Source organism: Ursus americanus, chromosome 24 (assembly GCF_024610735.1).
Source record: "Ursus americanus isolate L20-20 chromosome 24, mUrsAme1.1.p, whole genome shotgun sequence".
Classification (NCBI taxonomy): Eukaryota; Metazoa; Chordata; class Mammalia; order Carnivora; family Ursidae; genus Ursus; species Ursus americanus.
This window is the reverse complement of record NC_142150.1, coordinates 36,896,630-36,922,032: the sequence shown is the minus strand read 5'-3', so window position 1 is coordinate 36,922,032 and position 25,403 is coordinate 36,896,630. Positions and strand designations below refer to the sequence as shown.

The following is a 25,403-nucleotide window of genomic DNA, read 5'->3' as shown; positions in this document are numbered from 1 at the left end:
GTTTTCCTTAATAACTTATGTCTAATCAGTCATCATAGCTAAAACTCACCCTTTTTCACTGCTTGTCTGAATCATTGTAATACTTATCTTTTACTCTCTCCCACATTCTAGGTGTTCTAGATGGAAACGCACTTCCACCTAATTAATATTTTTTCCTCAAGGTAAATCCAAGCCTGTCATTCCCTATTTAAAAACTCAAGGACTTCCCACTATCTGCAAGATATGGTTCAGTACAATACAGTCATCAGTCCATCAATCTTTGATGATTTGACTTAGCCTTCTGTCTTTTTACTTCTCTTGACCTATTTCTTTGTGTCATTGTGTTTTAATGATATATATTTATTTTAGCTACTGGAATATACTATGATCTTTTTCACATTTTGGTGTTTGCATGAGCTAATTTCATTTGAAATGTCTTCCCACTTCCTGTCTGCTTTGTAAACTAGGATTAATCCCTTGCTGAGAGGCTGTGTCCATCATAAAGCTTTATTCCCTCTCCCTCTTATTTTCCAACAAAAGGATTGTTAACTTTTCTGTGTTACTTCAATTTATTTTCATACTTCTGTTAATATATGTATGACACTGCATAGTCTTGATTTGTTACCATTTGTTTCTTCCCCTAAGACAAGAACTCTTTGTGGTGAGGTCCCTTATTAATCTTTGATACTCCTGAGTTTAATATAGTCATTGGCACACAGGAGACACTCAGTATGTGTTGAACTGATGGACCTACGCTGAACACTGAAATTCTTAGACCCATGAAATCTTTTTATAACAGTAGAGAACAACTGATGAAACCTCTTGAGAGACAAGGCAGAAAATAACAAAACAGCAGCACATTTAAAAGAGAGCTATATGAACTCAGTGGCAGGGTTAATACTGCTGAGCAAGGTTGTTTGAAGTTCTGTTCCCTGTTAGAAGAGATGGGGAATCTGAATTCAGAACAGATTTTTGGGAAATTCTCCTTATTATGGAAAAGGACCTTGTTTGCTTTGAAAAGCAATTGAACAGATGATCCAAGCAATGATAAGAAATAAGAAGCAAGGGAAATGAAGGGGGAAGAAAGACAGCAGAGACTTTCAGGGCAGAAAGGAACTTTAATGAGGAGAGGAGCAGTCAAAGAGGAACAATGAAGGGATTATGAGTTGGATGACTTCTGATTCATACTTTGTTCAGGTAGAAACTAGTTCAGGTAGAAGAACTCATACTGGAATGTACTCTTCACTTGTAGGCGCATAAATTATTTAAAGTTTTCCTGAGAATTACACAGTATCCTGCTCCGAGTCTTTATAGCCTGCACTCTGGAGACAATCACAAATCTTTATGGTCTCTTACAAAAGCTCTATTAGGGAGAGTTGACAGCTTCAGAGTTAGACACAGTTGACAGGTTCAGAGTACCTAGAAAATAAATTTTTCCTTGTAATAATATATTTAAATAGGGAAAAGCTTTCTACTTGGAGCCTACAAAAATATGTGCAGGGAAATTTCTTGAATACTGAGAAGAAAAACCCAACTTGTTTGTATTTTCTTTTGCACAAAATCTGTGGGCCTTGTAGCAGCCTTGTTATACAGAGATATCATTAGGGCCCACATCAGGTATGAGCACAGGAAAAATCTCCTATTTCTAAGGTTTTTAAAAAGAGCTCTCAGCTTCCTCTGTAACAGCTGTGAGAGTATCTTCATTATGATGACGACTCTGAAAAAAAAAATTAACCTCTTATAAATCATATCATGCTTCCTAAGATTATACATGTAACAAATACTTAGTTTAAAAAAATAAGCAGTACTGATGTTTATAGAATAAAATGTTAAAGTGCCATGTGTCTCAACTCTACTTCGACCCACTCTCTTAATTCCTACTAGACATTTGTAACTTTTTTTTTAAGTAGGCTCCACACCCAATGTGGAGCCCAATGTTGGACTTGAACTCATACCCTGAGATCAAGACCCGGCCAGAAATCAACAGTTGGATGTTTAACCAACTGAGCTACCCAGGTACCCCAGGCACTTGTGACTTTTTGGCATACTTCCAAACTTTAACAACAACAAAAAATTCTTCTTGAACATGAACAGATGCCAGCACCCCAAAAGATACCTTGTCATGATATTTCCCAATTATTACCCATTTCTTCCTTCCAAAAGTAACTTGTCATTTTGACTTTTAGGTAATTAATTTTTTCTTTTCTTTCCAGTTTTACTAGCTTGCATCCCTCTGTAAACATTATAGTTCAGCTTTAGTTTTGCCTGGTTTCAAACTTCATCTGAATGGAATCATAAAGTATGCATTCTTTGGGTCTGACTTTCTTTCTTTCTTTTTTTTTTTTAAAGATTTTATTTATTTATTTGACAGAGACAGACAGCGCAAGAGAGAACACAAGCAGGGGGAGTGGGAGAGGAAGAAGCAGGCTCCTAGCGGAGGAGCCTAATGTGGGGCTCGATTCCAGAATGCTGGGATCACGCCTTGAGCCAAAGGCAGACGCTTAATGACTGCGCCACCCAGGTGCCCCTGGGTCTGACTTCCTATATTTTACCATTATGTATGTGAGAGTCATCCATGTTGTTAATTATAGGTATAGTTCATTTTAATTACTATGTATAATTTTATTAGAGTAATGTACTTCAATATATTCACCATTCACCCATTTGCATTGTTTCCACTTTGGGACTATTATGAATAATATTGGTATTTTCTTGGAAGTGTATCTTAGTCCATCGCTCTCACATTTCTGTTGGGTATATACAAAAAACTAAAATTACTGACAGGGTATGCACATCTTAACTTTCCATAATAATGCGTTTTCAAAGTTGTTGTAATAATTTATATTCCAAGTAGGAGTGAGAGAGTTCTTTTGTCCATTGGCATTATCATCACTTAGAATTGTATTTTGAAACTTAATCATTCTGTTAGGAAATGAATATCTCAGTGCAGTTTTATTTTAATGTTATTATTGAAATGGTTGGATTTTTGTCTAACACCTTGCCATGAGTTTCCTATAGGTCTTGTCTTTTATGTTCCTTCTTTGCCTATTAATACTTTCTGTATATTATCTTAATTTCTTTGTTATCTTATTATAATTTTTGAGTATTCTTAGTTATTAGTCTAGGAATTAGAACGTGCATCTTAATTTATCACAAACTGCTTCAGGTGCATGCCACTTTAATATATATGTGTATATATATATATACACACACACACATACTTTAAAATATAGAAACTTCATTCTCATGTAGCTCTATTCCTTCCACCTTGCTTTGTGCTATTATTGTCATGTATATTACACCTACATGTTATATACTCAACAATATAGTGTTATAATTTTTAATTTTATAATCTTATCTCTTAAAATTTCAGGGGAAAAAGGAGAGAATATATATCTATAGAACAGGGCTTAGCAAACTCTGGAATATGGACCCAATCTGGCCCACTACCTGTTTTGGAAAGTTTAACTGGAACAAAGCCATATCCATTCATTTATATATTGTCTGTGGCTGCTTTCATGCTGTAAGGTAGAGTTGAGGAATTGTGATAGATGGAATTAAGGCTGATAATAACATGACTTTAAAATAAGGAGATTATTTTGGATTATCTGAGTGGGCCCAATGCAATTTATGCAATTGTCTTTTCCATCAGTTAAGAGAAGCACAAAAGTTATACTTATATTGTTTTTTTATAGTCATCTGCAATAATTACCTTTATTGATGCTCTTTATTTCTTCATGTGTTTTTGAGCTCCATCTCATATACCTTCTTTTCAGACTAAAAAAACTTCCTTTGGTGTTTCTTGTAAGGCAGTTCTCCTAGCCACACATTCTCTGTCTGCTCATCTGTGTGTGTCTTTATTTCCCCTCCGCGTCTGAATGGTTAGTTATAGGATACAGAATTCAGGCTTGACCGTTTTCCTCCAACACTTTGATGTGCCATCTCATTGACTTCAGGCCTCTGTTGTTTCTGATGAGAAGTCAGCTGTTAATCTTCCTGTGGTTCTATTGTATAGGAAATCATTTTTCTCTTGCTGCTCGAAAGATTTTCTCTCTTTTTTTAGTTCAGTTTGGATCTCAGATGTCTAGGAGTGAATCTGTTTGTGATTATTCTAATTGGAGGTTACTGAACTTCTTACATATGTAGAAGAATATTTTTCATCAAATTTAGGAAAATTTTGGCCATTATTTCTTAAGTATTTTTCCTGTTCCCTCATTTTCTGGGATTCTTATTATGTATACGTTGGTGTACTGGATGGTGTCCCAAAGGTCTCTGACATAATATTAATTTTTCTTCTCTTTATTCCCCGTTCTTCAGATTGGATGATCTATATCATTTTATCATGTTTGCTAATTTTGTCTTCTGTCAGCACAAATCTGCTATTCAGCCCCTCTGATGAGTATTTCATTTCAGTAACTGTATTTTTAAACTAAAGAATTTCCATTTGGTTCTTTTTAATAATTTATATTTTTTATATAAATTATATAAAATATAGTAATATTTTAAAAATATTTTAAAAAATATAAAATATTATAGAAAATATAAAAATATGTTAAATATTTTAAAATACATAAAATATATTTATATTTTATTTATATTATTTATTAAAAATTAATAGCTTTATTGAGATATAACTGATATACAAAGAACTGTACGTATTTAATGGGTGCAATTAGACAAATTTAAACATACGCAAACACCATGATACCATCACCACAATCAAGGTAATAGACATTCATACTCTGATGAATCATTATTATCATTTTTAATGTTAACGTTAATTAACATTAATATTTTAACATTTTTTCTTTAGTTCTTTAAAGTCTTTCTTTGTGAAGCCCAACATTTGTCATTCTCTTCCCCCCAAAACCTGTAGCTACTGACTGTTTTCAAGTGTATATGTCATCATTTCCTGTTCTTTGCACATCATATTTTTGTTGTTGTTGAAAGATGGACATTTTAGACAATATATTGTAGTGACTCTGGATTCTGATTCCCTTATCTTCCCCCCAGAGTGGTTGTTATTACCACCTTTTGTGACTTGCCTGTACTAATTTTGTGGAGTCTGTGTCCCTTGACTGTGTGGCCTTTGATATATCTACTTATGTTTCTCATTTATTTAAATTCATGTTTTTGTTTTTAAGACTGGTTTAATGGGGTTCTCCCCTGGTCAGCGTAAGTAGTCAGCCAATGACTGGTCAGAGGTTGTGATTAAACACCATGTTAAGGGCTGCACCGTGTCCCCCTAAATTCATATATGTTAAAGTCCTCACTCCCAGTACCTCAGAATCTCACTGTATTTGGAGATAGAGTCTTTAAAACAGTAACAAAGTCATAATAAAGTCATTAGGGTGGGCTTTCATCCAATCCAAATATTTACTAGTCTTACATATAAAGATCATTGTTTATAATTTATATACACATAAATATCTATATAGATATAGATCTATATTTGTTAATTGTCCACAATTTGTTAATTGTCTCCTCCACTGAAAAGAAAACTTCCTGATGGCAGGGATGTTGTCTTGTTAATCATTGCATCCTTATGCCTATTACAATGCCTAGTAAATAGTAGGCCCTCCATAAATATTTGTGAAAGAATGAATGAGTCTAGGTATCTAGTTTCTTTCTTTTTTTTTTTCTTGAGAGAAAAAGAGCACAGCACACAAGAATGGGGTAGAGATGAGCAGAGAAAGTGAGAGAGAGAATCCATGCCCAGTGTGAAGCCCTACATAGGCTTTGATCTCATGACCCTGAGATTATGACCTTATCAGAAATCAAAAGTTGGATGTTTAACCAACTGAGCAACCCAGGAACCCTGATACCTAGTTTTTTTTTTAAGCTTGTGATAAAATAATCATTCTCATAAGCTTTTGTAGTACTGTGGATTATTACAGCATTTAGGGATGTTATCAAACTTGTCATTACACTTCTAGGAATCAACTACCTACAGAAATACTAGTCTTACATGTAAAGATTGTTGTTTATAATTAAAAAAAAATGGAAAAAAGCTAAATATGCAGCAAGAAAAAAATGTCAAAAGAAATACTAAGGAAAAGTATGACGCTACTAAAAGCCATTGTTTTGTTTTATAATGAAAAGATGTTTATGATAGTTGAGAAAAATCATGTGACAAATATGAATATGATCACACGAGTAGTAAACAAGGAAACTGTGTGTGTGTCTATGTCTTTTTTGTTTACACGTGGATGTGTGGGTATGATGAGGACTACAGTAAGAGGACAATAACTTTTTACTCTATAATTTTACTTTATAGTTTCATGTATTATGTTGTAACTTTATAAACAATAAAAGGGAAGATTTTAAAGGAAATATTGTGACATATTCCATTTTCTGAGTTCTAACATATTATATCATCTCTTTATAGACTGTATGTGCTAGAAATCAGCATCTTTTGATTTGCTAGAAGAGATAAACACTTACCAAACCAACACAGCCAAAGATTGAGTATGCTAATGCAATAGAAAATTCCAAGGGGTAAGATATCAGTAAAATCCGTGAAACTTCCCTTCCAAGTTTCTGAAACCAGAAAACAAGGAGAAATCTTGCATTATTATCTTTAATAAGTGTAAATATGTTCATATCAGGAGCTCCTACCATGAGTCTCAAGGAAAACAGGAAAAATAAATAAGCTTTCACCATTCGACTTCGTCATCTCTACTACTTTGCCTTCCGCTCTACTTTTCCCACCCTTAATTCCCCCTGCTCATTAGCTTCAGCTTTCACTGGTGGTCTTCATCACTCAGCATTCTTGTCTCACTTCTTACAAGTTTTCATTCTCATTATTCTCTTCATGACAGAGTCTCTATCTGTTGGGGTTAATGTAGAGCATGAAATCGTCCATGATTCCTGGCTTGCTAAAATGTAACACAGAGGTCGCTGGGGGTAAGGGAAGGTTTTGAAGAAGGGCGTAGGCCTTTGGAATGCTGAGGCCTGCGTGACCACTCTGCGGTGGGAATGCTGCAGGGAGCTGCCTTCCCAAAGTTTTCTTGGCCCAATTCTCCCAAACAGCCGCCCTGTGATTTAAGAGATGCGTGCATTGTCCCCTAGGCTATGTTTAGTAGAACTAGTAGAACATGCAGATTAGCATATTGTATCTTCCCCATAAACAGATCCTCCTAGTTCCAGTAAGATCCCTTGTCACACATCACATGTTTGAGAAACAGTGATAAAGATTTATGATTATCTTGAAGGACCAATAAAGGCGGGGGCAAAGAAGGACAAAGGGTCTTTGTCTCTGAGCGTTGACCGCCTTGCCTTCTCCCCTCTTTCAGGGCAAAGTTTGGAGTAATCTTTCATCTGTCGGTACAGGGATTGCTGGCCATTTCCGGCATCTATCCAAGCTCTTCAGTCCATAAGATTTGACTCTCTGTCTCCAGTGATAAGATGGCTACTAAAAGAGTTTATCAAGCAATTCTCATATATTAAAACAACTGTTATTAATTACAGACTTACTTAAATTTGTATGTGCGGTGATAAAAATCTCACATAGAAATTACTGTAACGTGATGTGGAGGGATGAGTAAAACCTCAACCAACAACATCTCACTTGGAAGTATACAGTGATTATGATTTTGCTGGGATAATAAAGCAGATCTGTTGTGATCAGAAAGATATTTTCAACTACATATCAGGATGAATGATGTTGGTCCTAATCCTGAAAATAAATGTAGCTTTGTGCTGGCTGTAGAAAGACAAGAATGATATCCAGACCTGGAAAGAATAACTTTACAATCTCTCTCCTTCAAATCTTTCTCTTTCTCTGTTTTTGTTGGGCTTACTTAATATCTTTTATGCAAGAAACTATTAGGTGGTAGGGAGTAGATGGTAAGAATGAAATGACAAAAAATTCCTACTTTCTCAAGGTTTATATTCAAGTAGAAAAGACAAAAAGATAATATAAGGTAACATATAATAAGGTTAAATATGTCAGAATGGATAAAAACTTGCTCAGGAATTTTAGAGGACAGGAGATTTGCCCTAAGCCTTTGATATCCAGGAATGCTTCATAAAGAGGTAAGACATTGCGAAGAAGAGTAAGACTGAGAAAAATGAAGGAGGGAAGCAACATTCTAGGCAGCTTTAAATTTTCATTTACTGTTTTTTTTGTGGCTTATCCTGTTCCAGTAAAAATGTAATAGCATACATTGAAAGTGTGACAAAATAATTAAGAAATGGAGACATAAAATAAAAACAGTAATAAAGCTAAAATACATATCACATGACCTATGGTTTGATAATGTGAGCAAAAAAATGAATGCAAGAATGAACATGTTTTAAGAAAATGATAAAGCGAGTTTAACTCAGGTATGGGAGTGTATGATAGTAACAGGAGGATAAAGAAAAGACTTTAGAGGGTTTGAAATATCGTTACTTTATCAGAATTCTGATTTAATTTTGTTGTCAGAAACACAATTGTAGCATTTTAGCTGAGAAGTACTGGTGACCTCTTTGTTGCCAAGATTGTAAAATCTGTCCACAAAAAGATTTGTTGCCAAGATTGTAAAGATTTGTCCACATTCCTTAACTTGTATATGTTAGTGTTATTCTCAGACAAATTCTGCCCCTGAAAATAGCAAGATATCCATCTGCCAGAGAAGTTCAAACAGGCAAACAACACAGTGACTGAGTTCTCCACAGGCGACTTAAGCCTTTGATTCTAGCATAAGTCATTAAGTGTCCTTTTCTTGCTTAAGTCAATTTGGGTTGTATTTCCTGTGACAACTAAGAGAGCCCTAGTTAATAAAAATTAAAATAAATAATAAACAATACTTGGTAATTGGGAAGATAATGGAGAGAGAAGGGTGAAGGATTACATCAAGGTTTTCAGCTTTAGAGGCTGAAATAAGGGAGTCTTGCAGCACAGTACTCTTGAGGAGGCAGAAGCTTTCCATTTTCTATCTGTTGAATTTGAGATGGTGACAACAGAAGCATATCGAAGCGGAAACCTCAAGCTGGCCATTAGAATAACAGGCCTGGAGTCTGGGAGACAAACAGTTTAACAGGTATGTGTTAGCACTTTCTCTGTTGAAACAAAGAAGTTAAGAAACTTGTCCACAGGGTCACACACAGAGTACTGAAGACAGCGTTTGAATAAAGTCAGTCTGGTTCTGGATTTAGACTATCAACCATTTTGCTATAAGAGAAGTATGTTTCAGAGGCATGCACTTTTTGGGATAGCCGAACGTACCTGGGAACACTGATAACTCGAAGAGTTTTTGGGTTTAGCCAAGCAGCTTGCTTATATTAGAAAAGCTGGCATGTGGAAAATCTTGTAAAATGTTGGCTGCCTTAGGAAATGTAGGAATAGGATTCTATAATGCCTCTAAGAGAAGATTGTGGGTTAGAGATGTAGGTCTAATATATAAATTCACTCATGTAATTAATCACCACAAACAAAACTGAAACTTCTGCATTTGGGAGATTGTGAAATTGATCATTAATACTGAGTTCAGATAAATACAGTCTACAGTGGTTTGTAATACTGCTTGCAAAAGGGGAGTCCTGGAAATTATGCCATTATTATCTTAAACTAATCATTATAAGCTTATGAGTAAGAGTGGTCAGCTAAATAATTTGATACAATCCTCCACTTAACCTAATTCTTCCTCCTTATCTCTGCCACCAAAATTAGAATTGAAGATTCCCAGAATGAATTTCCAGAGAAAATGGAGAATTTTCTTACAATGTATAGGGAAAATCTGATGCGTATTTATTTAAATCAATCCATCGTTCATTACACACAATCCATTTTGGGGTACTACTGCATCTTCTCTCATCCTTTCATTGTCCTCCAGGCTTTTGTTCTTCATGCTAGGATTCCTTCCACTGATGGTCCCTTTATAATATGGTGCAGGTATAGAGAGAGGAAAGTTGAGGTAGGGGAGCAGGAAGTTTATGCCTCATCTACGATGATTCTTCTCTATAGAATTATTTTTGAATTAAAATTTCCAAGTTGTTATTTTTTGTTTTGCTGTTCAACAATAAAGAGGAGCTCTACTCTAATATAACATATTCTCATTTGAAAGTCTTCTGCAGCACTAATATTCTGTAATTCTGAGTTTAAAGCCAACACAATTGAAATAAATCAGTTGTGATATCAGTAGAGATATTCACATTTACTGGAGAATGTTACTATCTTAAGAAGAAATACAGTTATTTCTCTGGTACAAAGTATGTAATTGGATATTCCATTAAACAGAAACAAGACAGATTCACGCACACTTAGCATTTGAGCACATAAAGCTTTTCATGTGAGACACAAAAGTAAGCTGTTTATGGGGACGCCTGGGTGGCTCAGTTGGTTGAGCATCTGACTCTTGATATCGGCTCAGGTCATGATCTTAGGGTCTCAGGATGGAGTCCCACATTGGGCTCCACACTCAGCGGACAGTCTGCTTGAGGACTCTCTCCCTCTGCCTCTCCCCCCACTTGCACTCTCTCTCTTTCTTTCTAAAATAAATAATTAAATCTTAAAAAAAAAATAGGCTATGTATGAAAAGCTCTGTGTTAAGCCAGAAACTACCAGGTGTCTACAATTCCAAATACATGCATCAGTAGCAGAATTCTTCTGTTGATTTTAGGAATGGTTTTAAGGTCTAGGATTATACTTTTCTTTCATTAACAGAATCATCAGGGACCCCATGCCTAATGCATATACACTTATCACTGAAGCTTTCACATTATCTACTTGCTTTACTTTAATTGGGCATGTCAGGAATTCAAACATTCTATTAATATTTACCAAAAAAATCATGTTAGGATTACTTTTGAATGGAAACTTTCGATCAAGAGCTTACTACTTAAAGCAAAGAATTTCATGAAGACTAATAAAAGCCTTATTTCACCTCCAAAGGCTTTAAAACCTTGGAAGACAATTGTTTGAAATTAAGATGTTCCTAAAGAATTGGTCACTTACTGCTTGTCCATAATTCCTATATGACACGGAATTAAAAGAAGACAACTCAATTGTTGTTAGAATTGATGCAATAACTGCAACAATTATGCAGAAGATGTTCATGATCAAAGCAAACGTAATCTGTAAAGAAGACACATGGTAAGCTTGTTATAGTCTGAATAAACAGCTTAAACAGTTTGTATTGCTGAAAAAAAATCATTTCGTCAAAACTCTGATCTAGTTTCTGAAGCTTTAGAGGTGCTGGAATGTGTGCCGTTAGAATAAAATATTTTTCTTGTTTACATGAAACCCAGTTAATCTGGAGGGAACAGGGAAATATCACACCAATAAGCATCGGTCTTCCATTTGGGCTAAAGAATGTTGTATTTTACAATCTTCTGAATCATTTGGAAGAGAGTTTGTTAAGATAGGATTTGAACAAAAGGAGATCCACTGTAAAATGGAAAAAGAAACAAAAAAGGATGGAAAATGACTGCTTGTAGAAATAAGCCAAATAAGATTCAATGATTTTTAATTCAGGATTTTTACTCTCTAGGGAAATCCATCAATATTGTTGGATATGTTTTTATCTGTACAATTGTGAGATCAGACTCACTGATTTCTTAGCTCTAAGAGACTAAGATTTTTTTCTTTTCAGTATCTTACCTATACCATAGATGGATCTTCTCGACAGATCCTCTATTTTATTACAAGATATAATCCTGTTCCCAAACTAGATAGATAGGAAAATGAAGTTTTACAGTAATATTTTGTCTATATATAAAGGCATTATTAGGTCCTATTGAATTTTTTCTACTAGTGAAGTTCATACAATGTTAAAATAAGGTAGAACACCAAATAAAAAAAACCCCTGCATTTAAATTTAGAACCTTTATAATGATTCTAATTAATATAGAAAGTTTGTCTACATTAAGTTATGTGCTCCTACCTTTTCACTTAATTCTTTATTTTACAAGTAAGGGAGATTCCTTCATTGTTTAGATACTCACTAAAACCTACTTAGCTTGTGACAAGTGATTTCTAGGATACCTGAAGCACTCCACTTACCACGCCTTGAGTTGGATGCCTTGCTGCTCTTATCATGGAGACTCCTGCAACGATAAACTGGATATAAAAACATATTTATAAATACTCATTGACAATGCTCATCAACTTAAGTTGTATTTTTAACAACTCCCTCTTCCAGGTCAAATATTTTTAGAATACCAAGAGTAACAAAACATAAAGATGTTTCATAGAGGGGGTCAGGGCAAATTTCCATCATATAGTAATGAACTGAAAGCTAATAGCCGGGTCACTAATCATAGAAACACAGGGGACAGTGGGCCAAATTCAGGTTGTGGTATATGCCAAAGATGACTTAAAGAGTCCTGAATCAGGGGCCAAGTTTGCTTATATCTGTGCATGCTTTCTGAACTCATTTGATTATGATTTCAAATGCTATCTTTCCTAATAAAACGAAGCTTCTGATTTCAATTACTGTATACATATCCAAATGTGAAAAAAGTGGTTCATGAGTCTATTCCAAATTGAGTTTGTACAAAATATATCTCTTGAGGCTGTGGCCATTATTAAAGTAACAACTATAATTCATGTTTTTGCCTTTTTTTTTTTTTTAAGAGTTTCCACTATTTCATACCAGGTTACTTTGTCTATTCCCGGAAGTGTAAACTTATGCCATGTTATTTGAAGGTGAGCTACATAATTCCCTTGGAACATTCCTTTTGTCTTATCTGTTTTAGTGGCTTTTACAAAGATCGAAGTCAAAGGATAATCTGTGGAAAACCAGCACTCATGCTATACCATCTATAGGAAGGCCAAACCTTAAAGCTTACTAACTCCTCCGGAATAACTTAAATTTACACACACAGCACTTCATTCTGTAATAAAAGCTGAGATTTCTAAGGAGGTACACCGTGAAAGGAAGAACTAATATAAAGATGAATTATGACCTGGAGTGCTCTGTAGCTAGATTACCAAACCAGGTGCTTCACAAAATGCCTGTCAAAGTTTATGACAGTTTTGTATTGGATTAAATTTAACTGAAATTTTAGATAACTTATTCTAGGAGCTACACATGCTATTTCTATAACATATACAATTAAACACTGAGGGACAGGAATCATTTATCTGGATTTTGTCTGCAAATTCACTATTGTTTTCTAAAGCAATGCTTTGACACTTGTGAGCCAATGTATAAAGGTAGGCCTTTATGCAGCCCTCTCAAGTTGTGCCCATTTTCTCTTTTAGCCCTTATAACACTGTTTCTAAGTGTGGGATAATGGTCTCCTTGCTCCTTATTACTTCCAATGCTTCTCTCTCCTCCAGCTTTGAATCAAGTGTCCTCAGATTCTATCACCCACTATCCATCCTGGTTGAAGTCATCAATTGATGACTTGGTCACTCTACTCTTGGTGATTTTAATTCCTGTCTCACTCTCTCTCTAACACCTCTTTATTTTTTTATTTTAAAGGTTTTTATTTATTTGTCAGAGAGAGAGAGAGAGAGAGCGCGTGCACACAAGCACAAGCAGGCGGAGCAGCAGGCAGAGGGAGAGAAGTCTCCCCGCTGAGCAAGGAGCCCGATGCAGGACTCCATCACAGGACTCTGGGATCATGACCTAAGTGGAAAGCAGACACTTAACCAACTGAGCCAGCCAGGCGTCCCACTCTAACACTTCCTGAACCTTGGTCATATATATATGAGCCTTCTAATACCTTGGTCGTATGGTTCTTTGAATTTCTCTTCTCTAATCTTCTGACCCCATCTTATCTCAGTCACTCACACCCATATTCATTCTCCTGTGCTTGTTTCTGCCTGTAAGTGTAACAGCTTTCAAATCTCAATTCCAGGTATCCCACTATGACCACCAGCTTCTATCTTTCTACATCATGTCCTGTAGTATCACAACACTAACAAACCTTAGAACCCATCTGGATCTATAACCAAGCTCCGCATCTCCCTGTTTTACTCTCTCCTTCACCAGCTTAAATTCCATGGTTAACTATTACACTCACTTATATACACTTTCAACTCCTTTGCACTGTTCTTGTTTGATCACAGATGCATGGTTAAATCCAAATCCTGGTTAAATGCGTATTCCTTCTCATTGAATGCCTGAACCCATGCAGCCAAATAGGACCTGAGAAAGACACACAACCATCTTGACCCATATCTCACTCCACAAATCCTGTTCCTAAAGCTTAAGTGAGCTCTCTTCAAACAACCAATCCATTATTCCATTCTCATTCTCAGCTCATGATCTGGCTTCCTAATTCACTGAGATATTTGAAGCCATCAGAAGAAAAGTTCCACAATCTCCCAATATCCCATCTACTTACCTATCAAAATTTGTCCTTTCTCTTTGTCCTCTACTTCTCCATCCTGTTACCCACTTTGGCACTATTTACATTAAAGATGGCTAATTCTTTCTTATGAGGGCTATCCTATACTTTGTGGGGTATTTAGCCATATCCTTGGCTTCTGCCTACTAGATGCCCACCCCAACTGTGAAAACCATAAATGTCTCCAGACATCACCAAATGTCCTCTGAGAGGCAAAACCACCTCTCATTGAGAACCACTGCTAGAGATGAACTGTCCATGAACCTAAGTATTTGTGTATTAAAAGTCATCATCTCTTGCCTACCCCAGTACAGGATTCTAACAATGCCTCCTTCCCTCCATTTATTCATATTGATTTTCTCTCTTTTGGTTCAGTCCCCTCAGTAAAAAACATACTTCCAACTTACTGAAACAAATAAGCGAACCTTGTTTTCACCCAAACTTCCTCCTGCTACTACCTCATTTCTCAATGCCACATTACACCACAGTCCTTAAAGAAGTTTTATTTGCTGTCTCTATAGTTCTTCTCCTTCCATTATTTCTTAAACCAACTTCAGTCAGGTTTTGCCTCACCATTCCACTGAAACTACTTGTCAAGTTTATTGATGACTCCCATCTTGCTAATTCTCAGCCCTATTTGGCAAAATAACAGAATTTAATATAGTTTATCTTTCCCCATTTGTTCACTCAGCTTTGAGGATGCCATACTCTTCAAATCTTCCTCTACTTTATGGCTGTCTAGAAACCACAGAAGAATGCAAGTAATGACAAATTTAGAAAGTGTGTGAGTATAGACTCATTTGTGTGAAGAAGGTAAGGACCCTAAATTTGAAAATTCATCATGCTAATGGATATTATGCTTAAGGTTCTTTGTCTTTCACATATCTAAAGACAATCCAACCTATGGTTGTCATTGTGTATTCACTCCTGTAGCCACATCTCTTGTAACAGTACTGGTAAGTCGAAGGTACTAAAAAAACATGTGTTGAAAAAAGGAATTTGATTTTGAATAAATTACCAACATGGGATTTACTTACATAATTCTCCTGAAATCTCTGTTAAAAGACTGTTCCCTATCTTCCACTAGTGGCATGAACAGTATTTACTGAGTGATTAAATTATATAAATATATTCTACTCACAATAACTCCCCATAAAGAACATCCTGTTTTGTAAGTTATAGGTTCATATGTCCCAAAGACTCCTTTAATTTGTCCCATATACAAAATCAATAGGAAATACCACATGAAAACATGAAATATGCCAATCATAATCTGGACAGCCTGTAAGAAGAGAATGATATTAGTAACGAAACCATGTAATTTATAACATAATTCCAATAAGTGTTAACTATAAGAAATATTCGATACTTTTATGAAAGATAAAAGTTAAATAGCAATGCACTTACCATGTATTTTCTGGACTGGTTAGGCCCAAAAGAAAGTCCTAACCAGGAAGTACTGAGGTTTACCAAATAGGAATCAGCCATTTTTGGAGTACCAGACTGCTCAGTAATAATTCTAGTCAATTCTCCCATAAAAAAAGTTGACAGTCTGACTCTTACTACTGGCAATCCTCCCTACCTATCAAGTAATGGCATAAGAGGAGAATACTGAAGGTATTTGGGGGAAAATATGGTTATTAATCTATTTGGATACAGGAAGCCATGTATTCAATATATTCTTGCATATTAGTTTCTTGCATCTTTTAAAGGTCTACTTTTGCCTTTAAGGCATACTTGTTATGTATATTTATCACAAGCATGCTGGGGTGAGGTACAGTCCAACACATAGATACAAAGAATATCCAATGCAGACTTGCTTGTACAAGGTCTTCCTATTGGGTAGGAGATGTGTTGGTAGAGGGGAGAATTGTTACTCAACTTTAATTTGTAAGAAGATAATTATAATCTAAGTAAACATGTGCCAGTAAATTTATTTTTCAATTTATATGTGAACTGATATTTCCTATACTGAATCATATTTTTAATTGCTCTAAAAGTTTCAGAGGATTGGGGCACCTGGCTGGCTCAGTCAGGAAAGCATGTGATGCTTGATCTGAAGATCATGAGTTCAAGCCCCACATTGGGTGTGGAGCCTACTTAATTAAAAAAAAAAAGTAAAAATTTCAGAGGATACATTATTTTAACTATAATATAAACTTTAATAGGAGGCTATTTAATGCTTTAACTCTAATAGTTCTAGCCCTTTGTAAAGCAAGTAGTCTAAAAACACATAAATGCAATTAGCTAATATTAAAGATACATTTTAGAGAATTCTCTTTTATAGAAAGACCACTTTTTCAGGAACAATCTTATGCATTTTTATAGGTTTAGAATTTTAGATTTCCTCTGCATCATATTTGGAAGAATAGCATTATCTTTAGAGATTCTTTGGATTTGATTGGGAGAAAACCCCCTACAAGATAGCAAAATCCTTAAGAGCCTGGACTTTATAGTTGTCTCGCTATTGTCACCCAGTAAATATCTCCTGAATAAGCACATCAGAATGAAGGAAATTAACTCCACATGACTTTGCCAACTCTTAAGTGGGTTTGAAAAATAGTGTCTCCCTTTATAATTGGCAGTTGTCCTATATAATACTATGAAATATCTAAGTAACCAAAGCTTGAAAAGAACTCCATAAGAAAGCAAGGCTGCTAGTGTGTGGAGAAGAACAAGATAGGTTTTCTTATTTAAAAATGGTTCTTAACCTAGAGCCAACGAATGGGATTTTAGGAGGTCATAGGCCTCTTGCCCATACACAAAAATATGAGTGCAAAGGATTACAATAGATACATGAAGCTGGGGAGAAGATTCAGAGCTTTCTTCCTATGTCCGAAGGGGTCTGTGACTCCAAAGAGATTAAGAATCTCTGCTGAACAGTCAGGTGGGAGACAATCTACACAGTGGCCAAGTTCAAAGGAAAAGTTCACATCCAGTGGAAAAGTTCTTTCTCTTTCAGATGTGAAAGAAAATGATCTTCATAATTCCTTGGTGTTTATTAAGAGATAGCTAAGCTCTGTTTATAACTGAAGAGACAAATTAGTAATTATTCTATTGCATAGACATCAATACAGTAATTGAAAGAGATCAGCAAGAGATCCCTCTCCCAGTTTAAAAAACAACAACAACTTCTTTTATTCCTTTTTGGGATTTATCTGTTACCCTATGTATGTTGGTTTAGTCAGTATGCTTATATCTAAGCACATATTTGTTTATGAAGAGACATGAGATCAGTCAAAATTTGTAGAAGACAATCAGTATTAAAAAAACATTTTTGGGTGAAGGGGAGTGGGAAATACAGGGAGATTCAAGTTATGGAATGAATAAGTCACAGGAATAAAAGGTACAGCACAAGGAATATAGTCAATGATACTGTTACAGAGTTGTATGGTGAGAGATGGTAGCTATGCTTGTGGCAAGTGTAGCACAATGTACGGAGATGTCAAATCACTATGTTGTGTACCTGAAACTGATATAACATTGTGTGTCAACTATACTCAAAAAAAATTTTTTTAAACCCATTTTCACCCATTTGACTTAACCAAATACACCCGCTCCAGATTCAAGAATAACCGTTAGTAAATTGAAATATTGCATATTCCTGAATTTAGTTAAAGTGAAGTCTTACTTACCCCTAAAACGAGACTATCTGCTGTAGAGATTTTTGAACACCTACAGGGAGCCATACTACCCGCATTTCCTCTAGATGATTACGCTTCTAATCTTTGGTGATATTTTTTATTAGCCAACTTCTACAAAACAATACAAAACACGTATACACACTTTGCTCAAAAGAAAATACTTAAGTTTGATTCTTTCCCTACTGTTTTATAACCACCTCCCCAAACTCTGAAGCAGTTGCTTTCTTCTTTCTGTACCTAACTTTGTAAAGGCATCAGCTTGCATCTCCCTGTTCTGAAAAACAGCCTCCATAAGTGAAAAGCCTCTCTCTATGACTGAAAAATATAGGCATATTACAGTTATTTTCTCTGAGTAGTAAACAGTGACTCTGGATGATAAACTATGAAGAACACTTGGGGAGCAGTGTTAGAGAATTTTCAGTAAAGCTTTTAACAACTTATTTGCAATTCATAATCAGTTCAGTGCAATTCATAATGCTACGTTTGTATGTCAAAACTAAGTTCGTGTACTTAAATTCATCATGGGCTCATGATTTTTTTTTCTGTCACATACTTGAGATCTAGTTCTTTATATAAAAGAACTTTTTCTGCCATCAGACAACTTACCAAAGTTGCTTCCACAATCCTAAAGGCTTCTCCTAGGAATTCTTTTGTTGTTATTGTCCCCCCCCCCCCATTATTCCTGCATTTCTCCCTGGTGTTCAGAAAACCTGGCTAATCACTGTATCCTTTGCGGTTCTGATATTACATTGTTCTACACCTTCTAACATGTCATATTCAGGTCAATAACATGAATCATGCTTCTTAAACCTTCAATCTTGATCCTTTCCAAAGGAGGGTTTGAGTAAATAACCTCTCATTCCCTGCACTCTTAAAATCTCATGATTTGATTATTTTAATGAGTCTTCGGTTGCTAAAATTGATTTTCTGAATGTCTCTTAATTCTATAAAGTACGGAGACAGAAAAAAGCTAGGTAAGAATACAAGAGCTATTGACAGTACAGAAAACAATATGTTAATAACTTAAGTATAAATAATAAGTTTCATATATTAAACAGCACCTTTGAGAAACACCACAGAAAGGGTACAGGCCTAAAGGCAACCAAGATTAATCATTCTGTCATGATTAAATAAAAGACACAGAATTACAGAATTCATATATAAAGTAATGAGGAAGTCATATCTAGATTGCTATCATCACTTTTAAGAAAAAAGAAAAATAATAAAAAATAATTAGCCCTTTTGTATATGTACAAAAATTCTTCTCACAGTTGATAGTGGAAGCACCACAAGTGACTTGGGGAGAATATTTAGCATCCTATAGTCTCCATCAGGCCCCCACTGAAACCACCCCAGGAGAAGTATGCATTAAAGTACCAAGAAAAAACAGGTTGTGTGTGTTTAAAGTTCTTTAGCGTAATTGACGGAAGGAAGAAAATAAGAATTTCTGCAATATTATTTCTGGAATAAATGATGGTTAGAATTTTTTAGAAAGACATTCTACATTCAGTTACTCTATAACCCAGTTAAGTATCTTATTTTGTTAAAAAAAAGATAAATAAATAAAATAAAAAATAAAAATTAATAATTTGTTTTTATTCTCTGGTGATCTCATCACTAATCCAAAAGGCAGCTGCAGAACAAGCCCTTGGCCCTTATTCCCAACCCTATCCTCATCCCCTACACTTGCCTTTAAGACACAGAAATTCTGGAACAGTCACAGAGAACTCATGTCTAAAACCACTTCTCCATCTTTAGCAGGGATGAGACTCCTGTCTTCAGAATAAAGTTCAAACCCTTCGGCAGGGCCGAGAAAACCCTTCATGAACTGTTCCCCGCCCACCTTCTCGGCCTCATCCCAGCCCCTCTGTGGATTTCGGCCCCAATAGCAACCTTCTATTAGTACTCCTCTCCTTGCTCCCCTACACGACATCACAGCGCTGTCTAACTTGGGATCAGGACCGGCTCCCAAGGCAGCGTGAGCTCCCGGAAGCCGAGGAATTCCTTTCTCCATGTCCAGGGCCAGTCCTAGGCTGCGACCGAGGGACTCACACTTGATGAAGTGGACTGGGCTGGGCGCGCAGGGGGTGGCTGAGGCCCAGTACCTGCACAAGGCTGGACGGGGCAGAGGAGGGAAAGTGGGGGGCTCGGAATTCTATCTCTGCCTCCCTTTTCAGCTTTTAACACTTAAGAAATACCGTAAGTAAAGCGACATCATTACCCTTCATTTTACTTGTTCAAGGTCCTAAGGATCGAGTTTCGCCCTCTCAGGCCCAGGCCCAGGCTAAGGGGGCGGAGACCCCACGTGGGCCGGTCCCCTCGCCCAGGAGCGCTCCTCCAGCACCCCGTCCGGGTCCTCCTGCCAGCGCCCAAGCCCAGGTCAAGAGGCAGATCTCCGCGGGCCGCGCCCTCAGGGCCAGGTCCCCAGACGCTGCCAGGCAAGCATCACTGAAGCAGCAAGGAGCCCAGGACCCAGCAGGCCCTCAGGCTCCTCAAGGCACGCGAGCCTCCAACGGCAGCGGCTGAGGCAGCGCCCCCGAGCGCCTGCGCACTCACTCCTGGTACGTGACGGGGGTGGAGGAGAGCGTGTGCGCAGACTCACTAGGGCTTTGCGGACCACGTGGTCAGACTCGCGGGAACTACCGCGCGGTGTCTGGAGAAATGGTTTCTCCAAACTTCCATTTCTGATATGGGCTCTTCTCGTGCCTTCTCTGCCGAGCGACCAGGATCACTGATGAACAGTCACTCACCTTCTCTGTCCTCGGAGGAAAATTATAGCGCAAATGCATTTTAGGAGGTGTAAATATTGAAAAAACGGTTGAGTCAGTGACTACCCTCCACCTTTTTAAAAAAAATGTAAGAAGCCAAAGAAGGAAATTAATGAAGAGACTATTTGGCAAGACACCAGAATGACTTTTTCGTCCACCTGCTGAGGTGAGTTTACGTTTCAGGTTATACCTGGTATCAGTTTTCTATTTGATGTGGAGAGTCGTTAAAACAATGTGTGTGAAAAGATGTGTAAGGAGTAGAGGTAGAAGCTGGAAGATAAATTAACTTGTCAGTTAATTTAATATCACGGTTTTTGCTTGAGGTTCACCCCCCGACTTCCTCATCCGCCTCATCTACCACATCGGACCCTTGTCTTACACCCTTGTGTAGGTCCAATGTGGTAGATGAGGTGGATGAGGAAGTCGGGGGGTGAACCTCAAGCAAAAACCGTGATATTAAATTAACTGACAAGTACAGCTACTCCGGTTACGCAGCTTTCATGATTTACGGAGATAGTGAAGTACCTGGAAAGCAGATATTCCTGCAGCTACTGAATGTTACGAAGTTTCGTTTGTTCCAGGAAAATGTATATTGGTATTTTGGGAAAATTAAAATTCAAGCTTGTGATGTAAATATTTAGTAAATAATAGTGAGTAAAACATTCGGGAACAGAGACTCATTTTTCTTTTAAAAGAAATTGACTAAATGCCACTAACACCCCCCCTTTTTTTTTTGCCAAAGCCAAATTACAATTATATCTTCAAGCCACCAAGAACTTTATGATCATTTATAGCTCAAAAATCAGTTATAAGCTCAATAACTTTATTATTAGCCTCACAGCTAGCTAGCTTCCTTACATTGTGACTCTGCAGCCCCCTCAATTAAAAGAAAAAAAATATGTACAGGCTGTTCTAATGCCTTTACATTTTGTATTGGTCAGTGTATCACTGACGTTATCAGTTTTAGTTGTAAGTAAGAAGGCAATTTAGTTTCTGACATTAGAATTGTTCTTTTGTGCTTTACCTGTCTGTGAGCAGAGAGTGATCTGACAATACTAAGCGTTCTATGTGTGTAGAAGAACTCACTTGAATGTGTTTTCAGTGTCAAGATTATGGATTTAGTAGAAATGAGAATCAGGTCTGATGAGATGACTCCCTATTGGAACTTGCTGCCCTGATTGATTGATTGTGAGAGAAGAGAGCTATCTTTTCATCTAAGGTTTACCCAACAGTCTGTGGAAATTAGCTTGGATTTGATGATTTTCTTGGATGGGGGATGAAATATGTATTTGTATTCAGTGAATACAAATACATATTCATTTGTGTTCAGTGTGAACATAGGCAAGAGTAGATTAAGAAGTCAAACCGTGGGATAGGCAAAGTTCCTTGGTACTTCTTAATTCCTTTGATAACCAGTTTTGCTTTTCTCTGTCCTTATAAACTGGGTTTCGAAATTTAGAATTAATTTCATTCTAATTTTTGTCACTTAGTTCTCAAAACTGCTTCCTTCAGCAATGAAGAGGCAGTCGGTCATGGTATGACATCCAATATGGCTTACTTTTTTTTTTTTTTTTTGAGTTTTAATTTTTGTCATTTAAAATATTTTCCCATGCAGGTTGTGTTGTTAATTTCCCTTGAAGTGGTCAACAAAGACATTATGAGGATAACAAAGACATTACAAGGAAATTTGCTGAGACCACTATGCTTGATACGTTGTTAAGACCATTGTTGGGGGATCATTATAAGGACTCCATGGGCTTTAAGCCCTCATAAAATATTTTGTCCAAATTGCTATGAGGAATTGCATTTTACTTATGCAAGGGACGAAACAGATACTTCCTCTGTGTAAACCTCAGGTTATTCTAGTAAGAAAAATGGAAATAAATCTGTGTAACACTGGGGAAACTAAGCAGTTGAGTTTACTGTAGATGTGCAATATATGTATATATGCATATAAAATATGGTATATATGTATACGGACACATATACTTGCACACATAAACATGTATGTAGTAGATTTTCATTTCCATATAGTTAGCAATATTACATAAATACAGTTCTTTAAGGAAATGCTTAAAAATTATTTTGCCTTTTTTTTCTTTTTGTATTTACTGTCCAGGCAAAATGTTATGTGCTTTACATGTGTTTAAAGATAGACTGAGATACATCAAAAATTTGAAGAGTTTGAGCAAACATTGATTTGAATTGGGCAACACCAAACTGAAAATGGTTGGGAACACCTCATCAGCAGGAGCTGGGGGGAAGGTTTTTATCTAGAAGATGTGGAAGCAAAGCAAGGAAATTATTTGATCAGCTATGATTTAGACAGCTGCCTTATTTGAGAGAGCTTAGTTAGCTGTGGTTAGTTCTTAAGTTTAATTTTCTCAGGTTGGAGTGCATTGATTCTGGCTGGGGTTTTGATTTGCCTATGTAGGCTGTCAAAGCATTAGAGCCACTCTGGTCTAATGGCCTCCTTGTTTAGCTGCTTTAGCACATTGGCTTATCTTACTTAAACTGCACCATTTTTATTATTTTAACTGGTGAAAATACTGAGGCTTGGGGAGGTTAGGGATCTTGTTCATAGTCACACAGCTTACAAATGTGCAAGTTGCAGTTCTAACTCCAGCAATCTAGCTCCAGAATCTGTACGCGTTTGCTTTCTCAGGCCTCCTTCAGGAAGAGCTGTGCCATATGACTGTTGCAGAATTGTGTTAAGGAATACTGTTGGTGAAATCAGAAGGTCTAGGGATGGTTCTCAGCTCCAATTCTGGCTGTGTGTACTACTCTTTGACTTTGTTTTCTCCTCTTACAGTGTAAGTCTCTGACATTAAGCTTTTGATTGCCAGTGCATCCAATTCAAACACACTCCTCTCAAGTAAATGAATTGCCAGCTGTATGACACAGCTACTGGCAAAACAACTAGAGAAAAAGTAGGCTATGCACCCCAAAGACTCCCTTTTAGAAAGCTCTCTCTGGGGCACCTGGGTGGCTCAGTTGGTTAAACGGCTGCCTTTGGCTCAGGTCATGATCCTAGGGTTCTGATATCGAGCCCCATGTCAGGCTCCCTCCTCGCAGGGAACCTGCTTCTCCCTCTCCTCCCTACTCATTCTCTCTCTCTCTCTCCCTCTCTCTCTCTCTGTCTCTATCTCAAATAAATAAATTAAAAAAAAAAAAGCTCTCTCTGGTTAACATAGATAACTAACCACTTGAATGACCTTGCTTTTCCCTTCCCTGCCCTAATTCCTGCTCTTATGTCTTAAATTCACCCATAAAGAGTGTACCCAAGAAACTGTAGGTACTCTACATTCAGCCCTAATAAAGGCAGAACCCCAGGTTTGTGCTTTCTCTCTCTCCCTTGCTACATGGCCCTTGGGGCATGCTGTGTACCTTCCAGGACTTGTGAGTAGTAAGTCCTGTCCTTCAAAGTTTCCTGATGGTTGCTGCTGAGGTGCATCCTGCAATTACAGTAAGAACCACAAGGATCAATCCAGCCATAGCGCTTATTCCAGTAGGGGAAACGTCTGTGGGGGCCGCCATGAGTAGTAAGGCTTAGGCAAGGGCCTTATGTATTCAGGTCGATAGCATCACTATCAATAGGCTGAGACCACAGAACTAGACATTGCAGCCAGCATTCCCTGACTATATGAAGTGATATTTGGCCAAAAAGTCTGTACCAGATTGTAAGTGTTGCTAAGTTCTTAGGTGAGTGTCAGGAATTGTGAAAACAAGGTCAAATTGTGTGTGAGCTTTAAATTGGGTAGTCACCACGAGTGGAGAAAGAGATTGGTGCAGTCCACTGAATACCAGTGAGCCAGCCAGTAGAATTGAATAAAAGGGTACCCATTTTTATTTTTTTAATTATTTATTTATTTTTAAAAAAGATTTTATTTATTTGAGAGAGAAATACTTATATTCCTTGAGTGAAGTCTTTGTACTCAAACCCAGCATTTATTTATTACTTGTAAATAATAAGTACCTGCTTGGGGGGACGGGCTAAGGGAGAGGGAGAAGCAGACACCCTGCTGAGCCGGGAGCCCGTTGTCAGTGGTCATCGCAGGACAAGGGATATCCATTTTTAGAGTGAAGTCAGGGAACTGAGGAGTGGAGCAGAGGTGGGTTTGGGGAGAAGAGTAAACATTTCAAAAATATAGATTACCTTGTTGAGAATAGTCTGGAGAGGGGAAGGCTTTGTTTGTTTTAATTGGACAACGAAGGGAGAAAGGAAAAAATTAGCCAGTTTTAGGAAAATGCAGATGTCCAAATCCTCTCCATCCCGTGGGAATTAGGACACACTGGCCTCATTTGCCTGGCTTGCCTCCCCATCTGCTCAAGCACACCTCAGTTCTCTGCAAATCCCTACTTCCAGAGTACTTCTGGGAGTCCCCAGAATTTTCACATTGTTCTGTAGCACAGCAGCCACTTTCCATCTTCATCTTTGTCTTCCCAGGCCATGCAGCTACCTTTTTTGAGAAGGCCACTTTGCCCTGGGTGCTGTCCCCCAGTGCTTCCCAAGCTCCAGGGCCCTGGGGTCCAGCAGCCTTGCATTTTCTTCAGGCCTCCTCACAGAGCAGGAGCTTTGTTATAGTTCATGTGCGAATGAGAGCACCTCTTTCTCCATGGGGATCAAACCCGGTTTGGCCCAGGCTGTGAACTGGACTCCATGTCCTGTTCTTTCAGCTTGAGCTCCAGATACTGAACTCCAAGCTTCCTGCAGGAGCTTTTCCCCTGA

General features: G+C 37.2%; 1 protein-coding gene across 1 annotated transcript; it reads right to left on the bottom strand.

The window, feature by feature from the left end:
• Window positions 1–1,633: 1,633 nt before the first annotated feature.
• On the bottom strand, window positions 1,634–17,951 carry MS4A13 (membrane spanning 4-domains A13). Its single transcript, XM_045786530.2, has 6 exons — window positions 17,898–17,951; window positions 15,404–15,544; window positions 11,966–12,022; window positions 10,919–11,038; window positions 6,424–6,519; window positions 1,634–1,696 (listed from the first exon to the last, which is right to left on the bottom strand). The coding sequence occupies exons 1-6, from the start codon at window positions 17,949–17,951 to the stop codon at window positions 1,634–1,636; spliced, it is 531 nt and encodes a 176-aa protein (XP_045642486.2).
• Between the last annotated feature and the right edge of the window lie 7,452 nt (window positions 17,952–25,403).